Below are 14,300 nucleotides of genomic sequence, written 5' to 3'. Positions count from 1 at the left end.
AATAACCCAAGACTTGCAGGCCCCACTCACAAGACTGTGTTACTATGTCTGAAGGCACTGAACTTGCTGGTCTACCTTTAACCACTTTCCCTGCTGTACAGCTTTAAGAATCGCTGAAAAAATACTGAACTTCACAGGATACAAACTGTTCTTATACAATCAGAAGGTAGAAGATGAGCTAATAAAATACATTAATATAATATCAGGCACAGACAGAAGCAAATAAAATACGTTTCTGCAGAAGAGATTAGCATAGGTGTTTCAATGGATTAGGGAGTTTCAGTGACAGAAGGTATATTTAATATATAAAATCCATATAATGAGAAGCAGTGGAAAAAATAGGACAACTGTCATATGTCCAAGAAGTATCTTCATAAAGAAGCTGTCAAATATAAACTCTTCGCAGCAACAAAACACTCTGCAACTGAAAAAGGCAAATATAATTCAGAATGTACAATGTGCCTCATAATGGATTTTTAAATTACTAATATCCTTGAGCAAGTGGATATCTCCAAATTGAAACAACCTTCTCCTGTTAAATAATTCCTGCCTGACATTTAGGATTAGTTGAACACAAATATTGTTGATTTTTTCTAGCAGAAGGACAGTCAAAAAGGAATATGATCAATGTAGATAAATACACCCAGAGGCAAACACCTGAGAAGGGTAAGAACTACTTAAGCTCAAGGACCATGCTGGCACAAAAACAAATGGTAATAATTTGGCATGAAGAAATTGAAACGAAATAACCTCATCTTGGCAGATGAAAATTCACAATTTTGTGATCAAGATGACCTGGTTGCTTCCAATAACAAGGGCCCCAGGTCAAGAGACCCAAGGATGTACCCCAGTCCCAGTCATACATCCTAAAAACACAATGAAATTTAACACTCTTGCAAAACAACGCCGAAAACTCTGCAAAACAAACTCTGCAAAACAATTCTGCAATAAATCTGCTCACTGAAAAATATTGTATCAGCTATAAATGATAAGAGAAAAATACCTGTAAACTCAGATGTGAATGAATTTCCAAAGGTTTAAAAAATCATTGACACAGTTCCAAAAAACCATGGGTCCCCATTCAAGCTATCCTGACTCTGAAGGACTCCAGCAACAGGTAGGGCTGCTTAAATATTGTTAAAGCAACAGATTCTGGAAGATCCTTTAACTTCCTACCAACATTCCTTATTCTTGTTCCTTTCCCTGAAACTGAGGACTAAAAAATGCAGACATGGCATGCCTTACCATCACAGAAAATAAATAACAACCTTAACATCTTTGATGCCTCCTGGAATTTGATTTTACTCTCCTTGCCACAAAAACTCAAGAACACAATATTGAAGAATAACCAGTGCAGATATGAGATATACCAATCAATCACAGGCCTGGCTCCTTCAACAGCCTCTTTCACTGACTTTGGTACATTTTATACAAGAGCCTATTGAAAACACAGACAAATGTAACAAATACATTTACAATATTTAATGTTTTGTTTCATAGGGTGCTTTTTTCCAAGCTGATAAACTAGCAAACTCTGCATTAGGAAAGTTTGTACTAGGTAGGTGAACCACTTCATTCTTAGCATTAGACTGATTTGTACTTCGTAAGGAACCATACAAAAATCTGTCCTATTGTCAGTTGATCCTTCATCAGGTCCATGTTTTAGGCTCAGCTTTTACTAATTAATATATTTTTAGTCAATAAACACAACAGCCTTTTATTTTTAGTGTCTTTTGCAATAATCACAGTCAACAGAAGTGGCATTTCAATTGATCCAAAGTTTTTTTTCAAACACACAACAAATTAATTGCATTGTTTCACCTGAAGAAAATACTTTCCTTTTTCCCCCTTCTCCTCTTTTTCTTTTATTGATTTTTTAACACCCACCTCTCCCCCCAAATACCTACAATGTCCAAATATGAATGGCCTTGATAAATCCTCTATTTCTCAAAAAAAGTCCATAATTAAGCACATATTCAGCTCTTAAGCAATGAGCATTCAAGCACTCCTAGTTTAGGAAGCCCAGGCCACAACATGACAAACATTCTTTATGGCCAAAAGCATACTTAAATACAAAAACAAAAAAGAAGATGCTGATCACTGCCAGTTTAGTGGTCTTCTGTGGTTTTTTGATAGTGATACCTAAAGTTTACCCTTAATTATTGTAGCCTTGCTTTGTTAGAAATATTATGTGTGGGACAAAAAGTGTTATTCATCAGATTGGTAGGGCTTTTATCAGAAAAAAATCCTTTTCAGTTTGAACTACTCTTCACACTTTTTTCACTTCAGACTGAACCAGAAATTAATTATTTACAGGGTTCTAATTTGAAGTTATTCAAAATGGCTTTACACTCAAAAAATTCCTATCGTTCTTTCTTGAAAGGAAAATACCTATTGCAATCAAGATTTAATTGCAACAGATGGAGGGTACTTGCTAGTATAGCTCCTTTTTTTTCTTATTAAATTGAAGTGCTAAGGGTAGCAAAGAACATACAGATGTACATATATCTGCATGTACACATGTATTCACCACCATATCCCTATTTGTAGACTGGAATTTTCTAAGCAATTAAAAGGAAAAATATGGGCAGCTTTTGGGGTGGAAAGTGAACGTACTTATGGAAGCTCTAAAGAAATAATCACTGTGCTAATACAGTGCTATGACTGTTAAAAAACCCCGTGTGGATGTGATGACTATAAATACACACACTATTCTTACAGCATTCAGGACACTGTATATCACTGCATTCTTATTCTGCCTCATTTAATACTCACAGACAGACTGTAAGAAGGCTCCAGTATCACTGGCACTGACATCTTCCCTTGAAGATTCAATTTGGTTAAGTAAAAAATCTTTTCTCCCACAATCCTCTCTTTTTTCATGCGCCGTACGCTGTACAGTCTAAAGCGAACTGCGTAATTCCCAATCATCTCCGACTCGACGTGATTAAATTTGAATGTCTCTGTGAAGACAGGGCACGGTCCCCGCTGGATGCTGGTTTTTGCTCTCTGCTTCTTTATAGGGAGAAGAACTAGGTGTACTTGCCACGAGCTTCCACCTGTCCTGCTGTATGTGGGAATGTCTGTGACAGCTGTCACTGTCACCAAAAGCTTCTGTTCCTGTGAGTCATAGTCAAAAGTCACATCCAGTGTGCCATATTTAGCTACTGGCTCAGGATCAAAAGGTTTAGGAAGCTGTGAAGATGATCCTCGAGCTGACATATCCTGAAGAAGAAAAAAAGGCCATTTATTTATTTATTATTTATTTATTGCATTCTATTGCTAAATCTAGTGTGGAAGTAGATGGTTTTCTTTAGACAATATGAAGGCACTATGATCTTCTTGTTCATTTCATAAACAAGGTTATTAAACACCAAAAGCCCAAGGAGAGGGCTGACAAGCAGCTGAGAAGAAATCAAAGACTTTACCTGGCCAATACCACCGAAATCCAGGAGACAATGAGACAGAGCTCAGAGTGAATTAGGCTGCTTGGATGATTTCATCTAATGTGCCCACATGTTAAAATGTATATACATTTGTTAAAAGGTAGAACTACCTTACTTCAGTGTGAGTATATGCACATTTTTAAGTTAACATTTTAGAGCATTTGAAGAGCTGGCTAATGACTGAGAGCACACTGAGACGCCATCAAAGAATACAGGAATGACAAACCTATTTGCACATGCGGCTCCTGTTCCAGTGCCCAAGAGTTATACTAATATGTCAAAAATGATCATAGAATCACAGAATGGTCTAAGGTGTTTTAGTTCCGATCATCCTGCCATGGGCAGGGATGCCACTCACATTCATGGCTTTATTCATGTAACTTTATGGCACTGTGCAAGATGCATGTGTTTTGAACACACCTTCTGAACTTTCTGCAAACTGCATCAGTCCTAAAACTGTATTTTAAACTTAAAATTCAGATTGTTAAGTGTCACTTCAAATTTTGAACAAAATATTGATCCCCTGTATTTTAACAAGTTAGCTTGATAGTGATAACGAAATACAAAATATTTACAATTAAAGATCAACCTCCTGCTCATACGATACATTATTCCAAGTATGTAAAACAAATGTATTTCAAGTGCATCTACATATTATCAAAAATATGCTTGTTCACATGAATGAAGAGTTTTTGGATTAAAAAACGTTCTTATTTTAACCTGGTTGTTACAGAGCTATGGGAATTCATTCCTCTAAAAGCTTCACTCCTCAAGTTTTGAGTGGCTATAAAAAAAGCTGGCAGCATTCTCAGCTCTTATTGAGTGTGCTTACATTAACAACCAGAGTGACACAAAATGGGAAGAATTAAGGTTAGATTTCCTCCAATCTATCCAGGTTTGAGAACTTTATGTATACATTACCTTAAGAGCAATGAAGTTAATACACATCATAGCTCATCTTAAGGTACACAAAGACAACTCACTACTGGAGGACTTTGCAGCTGGGCCATCCAGATCTTGTACCAAAACCTTGGGTATGCAACCTCAACTTACCAAAAGGTCTACTAGGACAGAAGCAGCTGTTGGCACATCAGGACTGAGCTCCAATATGCACTGCAAAACTTCAGGTAGCGAGAAAAGACAAATTTATACCAAAAGGAGCCTCTTCCACACAGGACATCACTAACTGGACTTAACCATAGATGTCAGTGCAGAAACTGGTTGTTAAAGACATTTCAAAGAAATACGTGTCATAAGAATTTTGACTACAGTCCTTAGAGTGCAAAGAACTTTTCTGACTGGTTTAAAAAATAATTCACTCCTCTGGGGAGCTTGTTTGGAAGTTAAGGTGCCATATAGATAATTATAGCAATCTGAACAATCTGAAATACTATTGCAATATTTTCTGACAAACTACTTTTTTTTCAAATGAACAAGCTGCAGCATTACTGTCCATGTAACTGTGCACAGATCTTCAGATTAAAAAGTGGTCTAAGAAGTTGCACTGCACGGCACTTCGGAATAGTCAGCTATTTTCATTTACCTCTGGACTAAGAACTGCTGTGCTATCACTTGGCACATCCTCTTCGTATCCTTTGTTATGAAAGCTTTCTATTTCATGTCCCGTGCTTCCCTCACTTGGGCACTTATATGAACATCTTGGACTGTTGCTACATTGGGAATATTCACATTTACTGTCTCCGACTTCCGAAGGCGTACAGGAAAGATGAGGAGAACCGCTGTCATCCTGGTATGGAGGCGGCTGCAGTTCATCCAGAGGAGGTGTTCTTCTCATCCTCTGAATGCAATTCGCTGAGAAGAAGTGAAAATTCTTTACTTACTTTCTGATCACTTACTGTTGAAACAGTTCTGTGGGAAATGTAAGTTTAAATGTCTGGACAGAGTATTTAAAAATCCATATATGTCTTTAAATTTCAAATCAGATGACAAATACTACAGAAAAAAATTGGTTAAAAATGAATGATCTCACATGAAAGAAATTTAGATAAAAGCAAAAGTTTAAGTGTATAGTCAGAATGGATTGTGTAAACCATATATAAATAAATATAGCACAAATATGACATGACAAAAATTCTAGGGTTGGACTTTGGGGATGCTTACCTTTCAAAAACCTTTGGATATCTTAAGTCAGATTCTGTGTAGGTGGAATGTAGATCAATTATGGAAACAAAATGCACTCCCTAAAGCCACGATATCACACTGATTACCTCCTATGCAGGTGCCCACCAGGGAGATATCAAATTAAACTCTGAGGACAAATAAAGTACTAAAAAAGGCAGCCTTTTCACACAAGTGAACTCTGCTCATCAGTGAATTTAAGTTAAGCAGTGTCTCAGATTCTTTACTACTTGTTAAGGACAGCTAAAAGGGTATGTATCCAGTGTCTGGAAGTGAAGACACTAGATCTAGTCACTAAAGACAGTGGAAAAAGGATCGTGAGCAATCCTGTGCTTGAGATGAATACTTGATGCTGACCATCATTGCTTCTCACACTAGGTAGACAGAAATGTGGTTATAAATCCTCAGAAAATAAACCTCATGGCTACAGATATAGAAGGTTAATTCAAAATTATTACATTTCAATTTTTTATCTCATATTTTCCGATGCAGTTGAATAGAATTGGGAAAAGATAGCAAGGTGTGCAGTAGCTGAAATTAAAGGAGTATCAAGAATAGGTAAAGACCTGTATCACATTTTGTTTACATCTTTTGTGAGGTTTTAATGAAGATTTTGATGCCACTCACACATAGAATTACCTTATACATAAAAATTTCAAAGCAAAAACGTTTTCTGGTGTTAGACACACCATTTCCACAGAAAAACCCACCAAACAGGGAAGTTAATTAAAGTATTAACATTAGAACAATACAACCTTTGATTTCAGATTAATCTAAGAAAGAAACTGACCTTTCCCACATGACAAAGGTGGCACATTTTAGTTTCATTATGAAATTTTTGTATACAGGATTGCCCTGAATGTGTTCTAAATTCTCACCAAGCACACCAATCTTTTAACTGCTTCAGAGGCAATCGCCAGTTGTTCAATGTATCACATAAACTGAGGATGCCTAAGAGTTATCTGCATAGAATAGGTTGAGAACAGAGTCATGTGGCTTTCTTATGAAACATACTTAAGCAAAAGGCTCTCTTTGGCTCTCCTTTCCTTTGGAAGCCTGGGCTGTATCTGACTGTGGCATGTGGGAACACTTCACAGCATCCAAGACTTCATGTAAACCCAAACCACCAGGGTCTGAGTGCACACTGTCCATGGGAAGCACACCCAGACACACTGGCTGGAAGAGAGGCAACATGCACTGCTGGCCAAGGACAAGACAGCTCACTGTGGAGCATACCTGCTGCTCAGATAAATACAGGCTCAAAGAGGACTGGGGGGATGCAGGGCTCTCCTCTATCACCTCTTAGCTTTAGCTAAGGCAAATGAGTAATTAAAACACTCCTGTGAGGTGAAACCACTCTCACGAACCCTCTCTTCTCTGATAAACACATCAGAGCCAGCCTGCCTTTCAGAGTGATTCTAAATTACTGTTCCAGTGCTGCTGCAAAAGGTCTTCTGTTAGTTATCCCAGTGCCATTAACTACAACACTCCAGTCCCACAGAGCTGGAAAGCACAACACCCTGCAGGGAATCCCATACTTGAATCGCAGTCATCTGTCTAGCAGATAAAATCTTATCAGTATCTTATCTATAACATGTGCCCATGGAACTAGACAGACATAACTTCAGAATCAAAATTGATATTTTAATCATTATAAAATAATAATACATATCCTGCAATTCTCTATACCATGAAAATTGAACTTCCTTTCCATAATTTATAAAATTAAATATTCTAGCAAATTTAGAGCGATGACATTTCTGCTCACTGTTGTCAAAAGGCAACAAACAGCATTAAATTAGACAGTAACCAACACACAACCCTGACTTGATTTCTTTCTTTTTACCTGTAGTCAAGTCTGCAAAGACTTTTTACCTCCTAGCTTTTCCACAGCCTAGAGAAATGAAAGCCTGTCCAGGTAACTATCAACACCATTATTGCCTTACATGAGTAAACAAATGATTGTGTGAATCACTTTTTTCACTTTGCTGAGCTGCATTATATGTCCCTATGGGAAAACTGTACAGGCTTGTGTGACACAAAAAGGTGCTTTTAATGTAGGCAGGGAAGAAGTGAAGAAAATTCTTAATAATCAGATGTGATTCAAAAATCTCAGAAAAAAATAAAACACCAAAGCAGTTTTTAACTAATAAATTTTTGAAATTTAGTTTACTAAACTGAAATAGCATGTAAATTCTTAAAACAAGTATCTGGGATTAAGAATCTAAGAATTTTTATACCTGTGTCTAAACAGGTATAAACTGGTTTCAAACAAAAGCTTCACCTACATAAAAAGATACCAAAGTTTTCAAATTAATTTTTAAAGTAAAAATGCCTCATTTTAAATTACTGAAGGATTTGAATTACATGAAGACATTCTAATGATTGATGATGTCAAAGACAAATGACATCACAGACAGAAGTGAATACAGCATCACTGGGTATTTTCCATAAAATTACACAGAAGTAGCAACTAATTTCAACCATCAGTCTGTCAACACAATTTTGCATACATATCAAAGTTTAAAATACAAAATCACTGCTAATGCCTGCCGGCCTATCACTGAGGAAAACCTGTGGAGCTCAAAGGGAAGTATGATCTGAAGTGTTTTCATATTTACCTGTCAAATCTCTGTCTATACACCTTGTACCTTCCATTTATGGTGTCAACTTAAGACACAGTTACACTTGTGCACCCTTCTGTACTATGACAAAGCCAAAGAACACCTTCCAAAGCCCACTGAACGTGGCCAATAACATCTGTTAAGGGGTTACTCTTAATAAGCAAATGGCTACAGTGAAAATCTGAAATTAATCGTTGCATTGTTTCTATGGACATTTCCAGAAAAACTTTCTGCCCTCAAATCAGGTAGAAAAAATTTTTGCCAATTCTTCCAATGAAATTAATCATATTAAAAATGCCTGTAACAGTTTGGACTAAATAGGGTGAAAAACAAGCCTACATATATCCCAAAAGTAGAAGAAAGATACAACCACAGAGAAACCAAATCAGGTTTAGTCTGAGGGTCCTATCAGAAAATGCCAGAACAGAGGAAAGACAAATAGAAAGAAAGGTCTCACGTCCAGCTTTCCAGCCAAAGTATGTGAAATGACTTTGCATTCTCATAATGTGAGTAAAACTAAATTTGTTTAATAACAAATATTTGGTAAATTCTACACTGAGAATAGTGTATTGCTGTCAATAAGCAGATTTGAATAATCAGTTTTTAAAGGGTTTAATAAAAAGTTTCTTCCTTCCTTAGTGGGCTGGAAAGTACTCATGTAGTGGTGATAGTAAAGCCCTTGCTGAAGAAACATGAACCAGAAGTGAAATACCTGAGAAACATAAGCAGATCAGCATTTTGCTGGTACACTCAGAAATTGCAGCATGTAAACTATCATTTAAATCCGAAGTAAATAAATATACTCTTTTGGGTACTGTTTGTTGAACTGTGAGGGTTAATCTGTTTTCTTAAGTCCCTGCAGGACATCCTGCAAGCCGAGGGGAGATGATACATACCTTGCCATCAACCTCACGAGCCTGTCAGTAAAATCTGACCCAGCAACAACCTAGGTCAAACTGAGTACTCCTGGAACATACAACTGATAGCTATGAGAAAACACAGACTTTTTCAGTCACTTTGCTGTGTGGAATCAAAGTTTAAAGATGCAAAAGTTTACTATAAGAAATGCTTTTGGTTTGCAGCTACTGTTTGAACTTGCTACTTCCAGTGCTCCTCGTTTCTCCTCTCTGTCCTGGTCTCTGGTGGACCATGCCAGGCTGCACAACACTTCACCATGCAGCTGGTGATGTTCTTTCTTTTCCGTGTTTTCAGTGTTTAGTCTAGTCTTTGCTATCTTAATTAATGTTGCCAAAGGTTCTCGGCAGCAGCACAAAACCAGCCTAGCCCTCTTTAGCCCATATTTCCCGAGTAATTCCAAGAACACTCCTCTCTTAACATATGGGAAAAGAAACTATCCTGCTGCCTTTAATTCCCTTGTCTCACAAGCAATCATTACACTTATGCAACTTCAAGTTTCTCATATATATTACTTATTTAAAAATTCAGAGTATTGTGGGAGGCAACATCACTGCAACAGCTCTTTTCGAATCTGGTTTCCAGGTCCTTTAAAACAAATAATCACTGTATAAATCAGCAGTTTTTGCAAGTCATATTTTGTAACTATCAGAATATCTTCATCCTTAAATGGTACCTTTTCTTTCTCTAACATATCTCCACATAAACTATGCTACATAATTATTTCTTTTTTAATAGAACGTAAATTTCAAGTTTTCAAGCCTTCAAGAAGTTCTATGTAAATGTTAAGACAATTTAAATAAAACATAAAATGAAATACATGTTTAAAAATTAAAGAAACCTTTCTTATTCTGAATGATTAAATACCCTTAGAGATTTCTGATAGGCAGCACAGACAGTCCAAATGGAATTTTCGTGTTTGAACTTTTCTACCATCCAAAAATATTATGTTGACTGAATTACCCCACATTATGAGGAGTATAAAATATAAACATTAAATATTGAACAAAACCTCAGGCCTCTCACTTCTTTAAAATTAAAAGCTTACATTCATCTTTGTGAGGACAAACCCCTTACTATTTCACAACACAACAATTTATCTTGGCATTATTCTATTTCTTTTCCAAAAGAGTTTGGGCATCATCCTTGCTTAGTGAAAAAAGGAGTAGTATGAGGCCATTATGGACAATAAAAAAAAAGTCTTATGAACTTTCTATTTGCATTTGCCATATTTTAGACTTTTATTCACAGCTGAACTATCTTCTACATTAGACAGTTCATCAGCAAACAAGAAAAATAATCATATCTGTTTAGTTGTTTTGGTTTTTTTCCAATAGAAGATAAGTCTGTTTCCTTATATTTAGAAAATTCCGTACACTATGAGCTTAATTGCTGACCTGTGGAAATCAAACCAGCATTGCTGCCATTTACATCTGATGGCATGTGAAGCTCCAGCACAGCATTTTCCTCACCCTCTAAGGCTAAGGGTACTAGTTATGGATGTAATAAAAATGTTCGGTTTTGCTTTTTAAATAAAAAATAATCAAAACCTGGAGAATTATCTTTATGTCCAGTCATTAAAACTTCAATTTTCTTCCACAGGAAAGGTCTAAGATGGACTGAAATTACTGAAACACGCATAGTTCTTGTTTGGGGTTTTTTACTTTAACCTGTCTGTTTATATCTTGAGCCTGCAGAGCTGTTTAGTTTTGCTCCTGACAAAAGAAGTCTGCTCTTTACTGTACTTACTCCAGCACTTCTATTTGTAAGAATTTATGATCTGTTTTACACAGCAATATAGAAAAGCCCTGCACTGGTGAAAAATTCTTTCTCTTTCCCAAATTAACCCAATTTATAACATTTTAACTACAAATACATTATTAAAAGTATTATAGTGAACCAGCTGTCAAAGACATCCTTTTGTTTCCTTCCCAAATATTTTGGTCGTCTTTCAATGAAAATTATACATTAGCGTCTATTGAATTAATTTGGCTTTCAATTTAAGTATAATTTTCAGATTCCTTATACACTATTTATATTAATTTCAATAGGAAGGAGTTCTGCTACCTAGTTTTGTATTTATAATTTGCATTGTTCAAAATAAATCTAAATAATGCTTAAACCTAATGGTTCAGTATCTTTTATTTATGTGAATATCAATGAATCAAGTTTCCCAGAACTCTTTTTTCTCTTACTTTTAAACCCTCTTCTTTTCTGAGACTATATCAAGCTGTAAAGCTTTTTGAAAGCTGTGATCTTTAAGAAGTGAACTTGTGAAATTGATTGCCTTCCCTTGTGTAATTGTATTTCCTTTGGTAAAGCATTTGTACTAAGTATGCTCATGCAGGTAGAAAAACTTATTTTCTGTTCCATTTAGAGTCTGGTTTTACTTACACTGCTTTTATAAGCAGCCAACATTCCTTTACACTACTTTTAAGACCACTACACTGGCTAACTTCATAAATGAGCAGGTGTTCCTATGCATCTCTGTTCACTGTCTATTTTTTCCAAGTTAACAAAATTTAAAGAAATCTATCACTTCTAAAAAGATAGTAAGTTTCATGAATTCATAGAATCTTCCCTTTATTTCCTTCCCTCTTTCCAAACCCGCTGGAAGTCCTGCTTGCTGAGGGTGATTGACAACCAGCTTTGAAATCTTAAGAGTATCTTGGTGACAAGGAAATGCCTTTTATCATCTCTGTGAAAATTCTCCCAAATTTGGCTTTTTTCACCAGCATTTACAGATGCTTTAAAGAAATTCAGTGCTTTCCAGCTAAAAGCTTTGAGAACTCCACCCACTGTAAACAATCTGATGCCCTTGAGAATCCACGTTTCTCACCAGTGTGTGCAGACTGGCAGCCCCCTCATACCTCTAGGCAGCAGCAGCTGGATGTGGGCTTAGGAAATATTTTCCTGTCCTTGCTATACCTCATTCCAGTACAATTATCACTTTAAACTATTGCTCAAATTCCAGTCCAGTTTTATACTCCTAGAGCTGTGGTGTTACGCACTGGAGTGGAGCAGCAGGATAAAGTGCTGAAAAGGTGAAAAAGATCCCACAGAGGTCTAAAATCAATTCCCAGTAAAGAACTGTAGCACACAGCTAATATTCCTGTAATGTTCCTACTCTCATTCTATTTGGGTCTCAAATGAGGAAACAAAGCGTGATTAGAAAGCAAGATGAATGTGTTGTGTGTATCATTTGCTTTAACATAATAATGTTTTTGTGGCTCATTGCAGGCACGTTCATTTTTATATCTGACAGCTAAAAATACGAATTTTTCTAAGTGGTACAGAAATCCCCTCTAAGGTCTCAATAATTATTCATTTGCTGACATAAACAAGATCCATTCGGCAGTACATACAGTACAGTTCCTTAACTCTTGGAATTCCACCATTCTTTTTTCCATGCTTTTATTTTAAATCTGATACAACTACTCCCTTTCGTGGGAACACTTTCTGCAATTTAAAATGCAGTAACTTTGCAGTTTCTTAAAAACAGCTTCACCTTAGTACCTGCATTTTGTAATTTAAAAAAAAGTGTAAAGTTCTCTACCATTTTAGCTCTCTCTTTATTACTTAACCCTAACTAATGAAAATGAGCCATCAAACATCAAAGATATTTTCTACCAAGACTGTTTCTAGAATAGGAACACAATGCTGGGTTTAATTCCTTTGCCTTGTTTTCACAGCGATTTGGGTGCAGAGGATGCTTTGTTAGAGTGAGTGCAGCACTACAGTGATTCTGCACAAACCATTTCAGTAGCGCATTAGTTAAATTTTCTGCCCATCTACTTAAGGTATCTATAAGATCCCAATTATCTTGCAGATGTTAATATATTCTGGTGAAAAACAGTAGTACTATGGCAGTAGAACTTAACATATCTGGCATTTTACAGATGGAGAAATGAAGGACAGGGTAAATAAGAGGTAACAAAGATTGCTGTGAATTTAACTCAGAAGTGCTCCTAATCAAAAATCTTCCAGAGAAGTGTAGAACTGAAACCAAGTATTTTATGACTAGTACTCTAGCCATTTCTTCTGCTGGTTTTGTGGTTTTGGTTTTGTTTCGGTTGGTTGTTTTTTTTATTATTATTTTTACTACAAGCTTTAAAAATTATCATTAGTCTAAAATTCACCTGAAATGTATACCAACAACAAGGAAACCTCCAAGCCACCAGATTTTTAAGAGATACACCCTCACAGAATTTTCCAATATCAACAGCTCTGTAGTGGGAAAGAAGGAAGAGGAAAAAAAATTAAATATTAGGGTGGGGGGAAAAGTACAGGGACTATGGAAAAAAAGAAAAAAGGCAAATGGAGAAAGTAGGTGCAATGACTGAGAGAACAAGTGATAGGTTGTTGGTAAATGAACAAAGGAAAGAAATAAAGGGAGAGAAGCTTAGTAGATCTGTATAGAAAATAAGAAAAAGTGCAAAGAGAGAAATAAAGAACAGACAAGATGAAAACAGGAATGAAAAATTACAGACGAGTAAAATAACAAAGCAAAAATGACAGAGGAAGAAAGGTGAAAGAATGAGGAAAATAAAACAACATATGACATGCAAAAAACTGGTTCAGATCTGAGAAAAAAGCAATGTCAACAGAGCAAAGAGATAAAAGAGCAATCAGTGAAGTCTGTCGTGTGGGAATATCCATATTTGTAGGTGAAAATCTGCACAACCTAGAGAACACAGCTAGTTACATTTCAGGAGCAGCAAGGCACTTCCCACAATAAGCACTTATTTTTACATTTATATTTTAGATTTATCATTATTTTTCCTTTTAAGTGGGGAGACTGTGGTAATTTATTCTGATCCTAAGATTCCAAAGACCTTGATTTCTCTTATCTATTCAGGCACTGTTCCCCCTTCTCTCCTTGACACACCGGCTCAGTAACTTGCTCTAGCAAAATAGACTACATTTCCTGCAGTATATTAAGAGTATTTCTGCAAAATGGTTTACAGAAAAAAAACCAGAATTTTTTGTTTGCTTGTTTTGAAACATCTCTCATAACTTTACCAAAGAGAAAGGCAGCTAGAACCCAGAAGAAAAATCTATAAGTTTGCAGAGTACCTAACAGGTCAACAACAGAAAGAAACTGTCTTTGTATCCTCAAAAACTGCTCTAAAACCTTTCAGATATTAGGGCCTGTAAGAAAGTATGCTTAGGAATG

At 36.1% G+C, this 14,300-nt stretch overlaps 1 protein-coding gene across 3 annotated transcripts in view; it reads right to left on the bottom strand.

The window, feature by feature from the left end:
- The window catches only part of SYT14 (synaptotagmin 14), a 90,380-nt gene that overhangs the window by 25,303 nt on the left and 50,777 nt on the right, over nucleotides 1–14,300 (bottom strand). For all 3 annotated transcript variants that reach the window (XM_071577834.1, XM_071577826.1, XM_071577818.1), the window contains 2 exons: nucleotides 4,990–5,258; nucleotides 2,776–3,225 (listed from right to left, as the gene is read on the bottom strand). In XM_071577834.1, coding sequence (XP_071433935.1) covers nucleotides 2,776–3,225; nucleotides 4,990–5,258 — 719 coding nt within the window. The remainder of the gene's footprint in view (nucleotides 1–2,775; nucleotides 3,226–4,989; nucleotides 5,259–14,300) is intronic.

Source organism: Pithys albifrons, chromosome 2 (genome assembly GCF_047495875.1).
Source record: "Pithys albifrons albifrons isolate INPA30051 chromosome 2, PitAlb_v1, whole genome shotgun sequence".
In the NCBI taxonomy this organism is placed as follows: Eukaryota; Metazoa; Chordata; class Aves; order Passeriformes; family Thamnophilidae; genus Pithys; species Pithys albifrons.
This window is presented reverse-complemented; position numbering and strand designations above follow the sequence as displayed.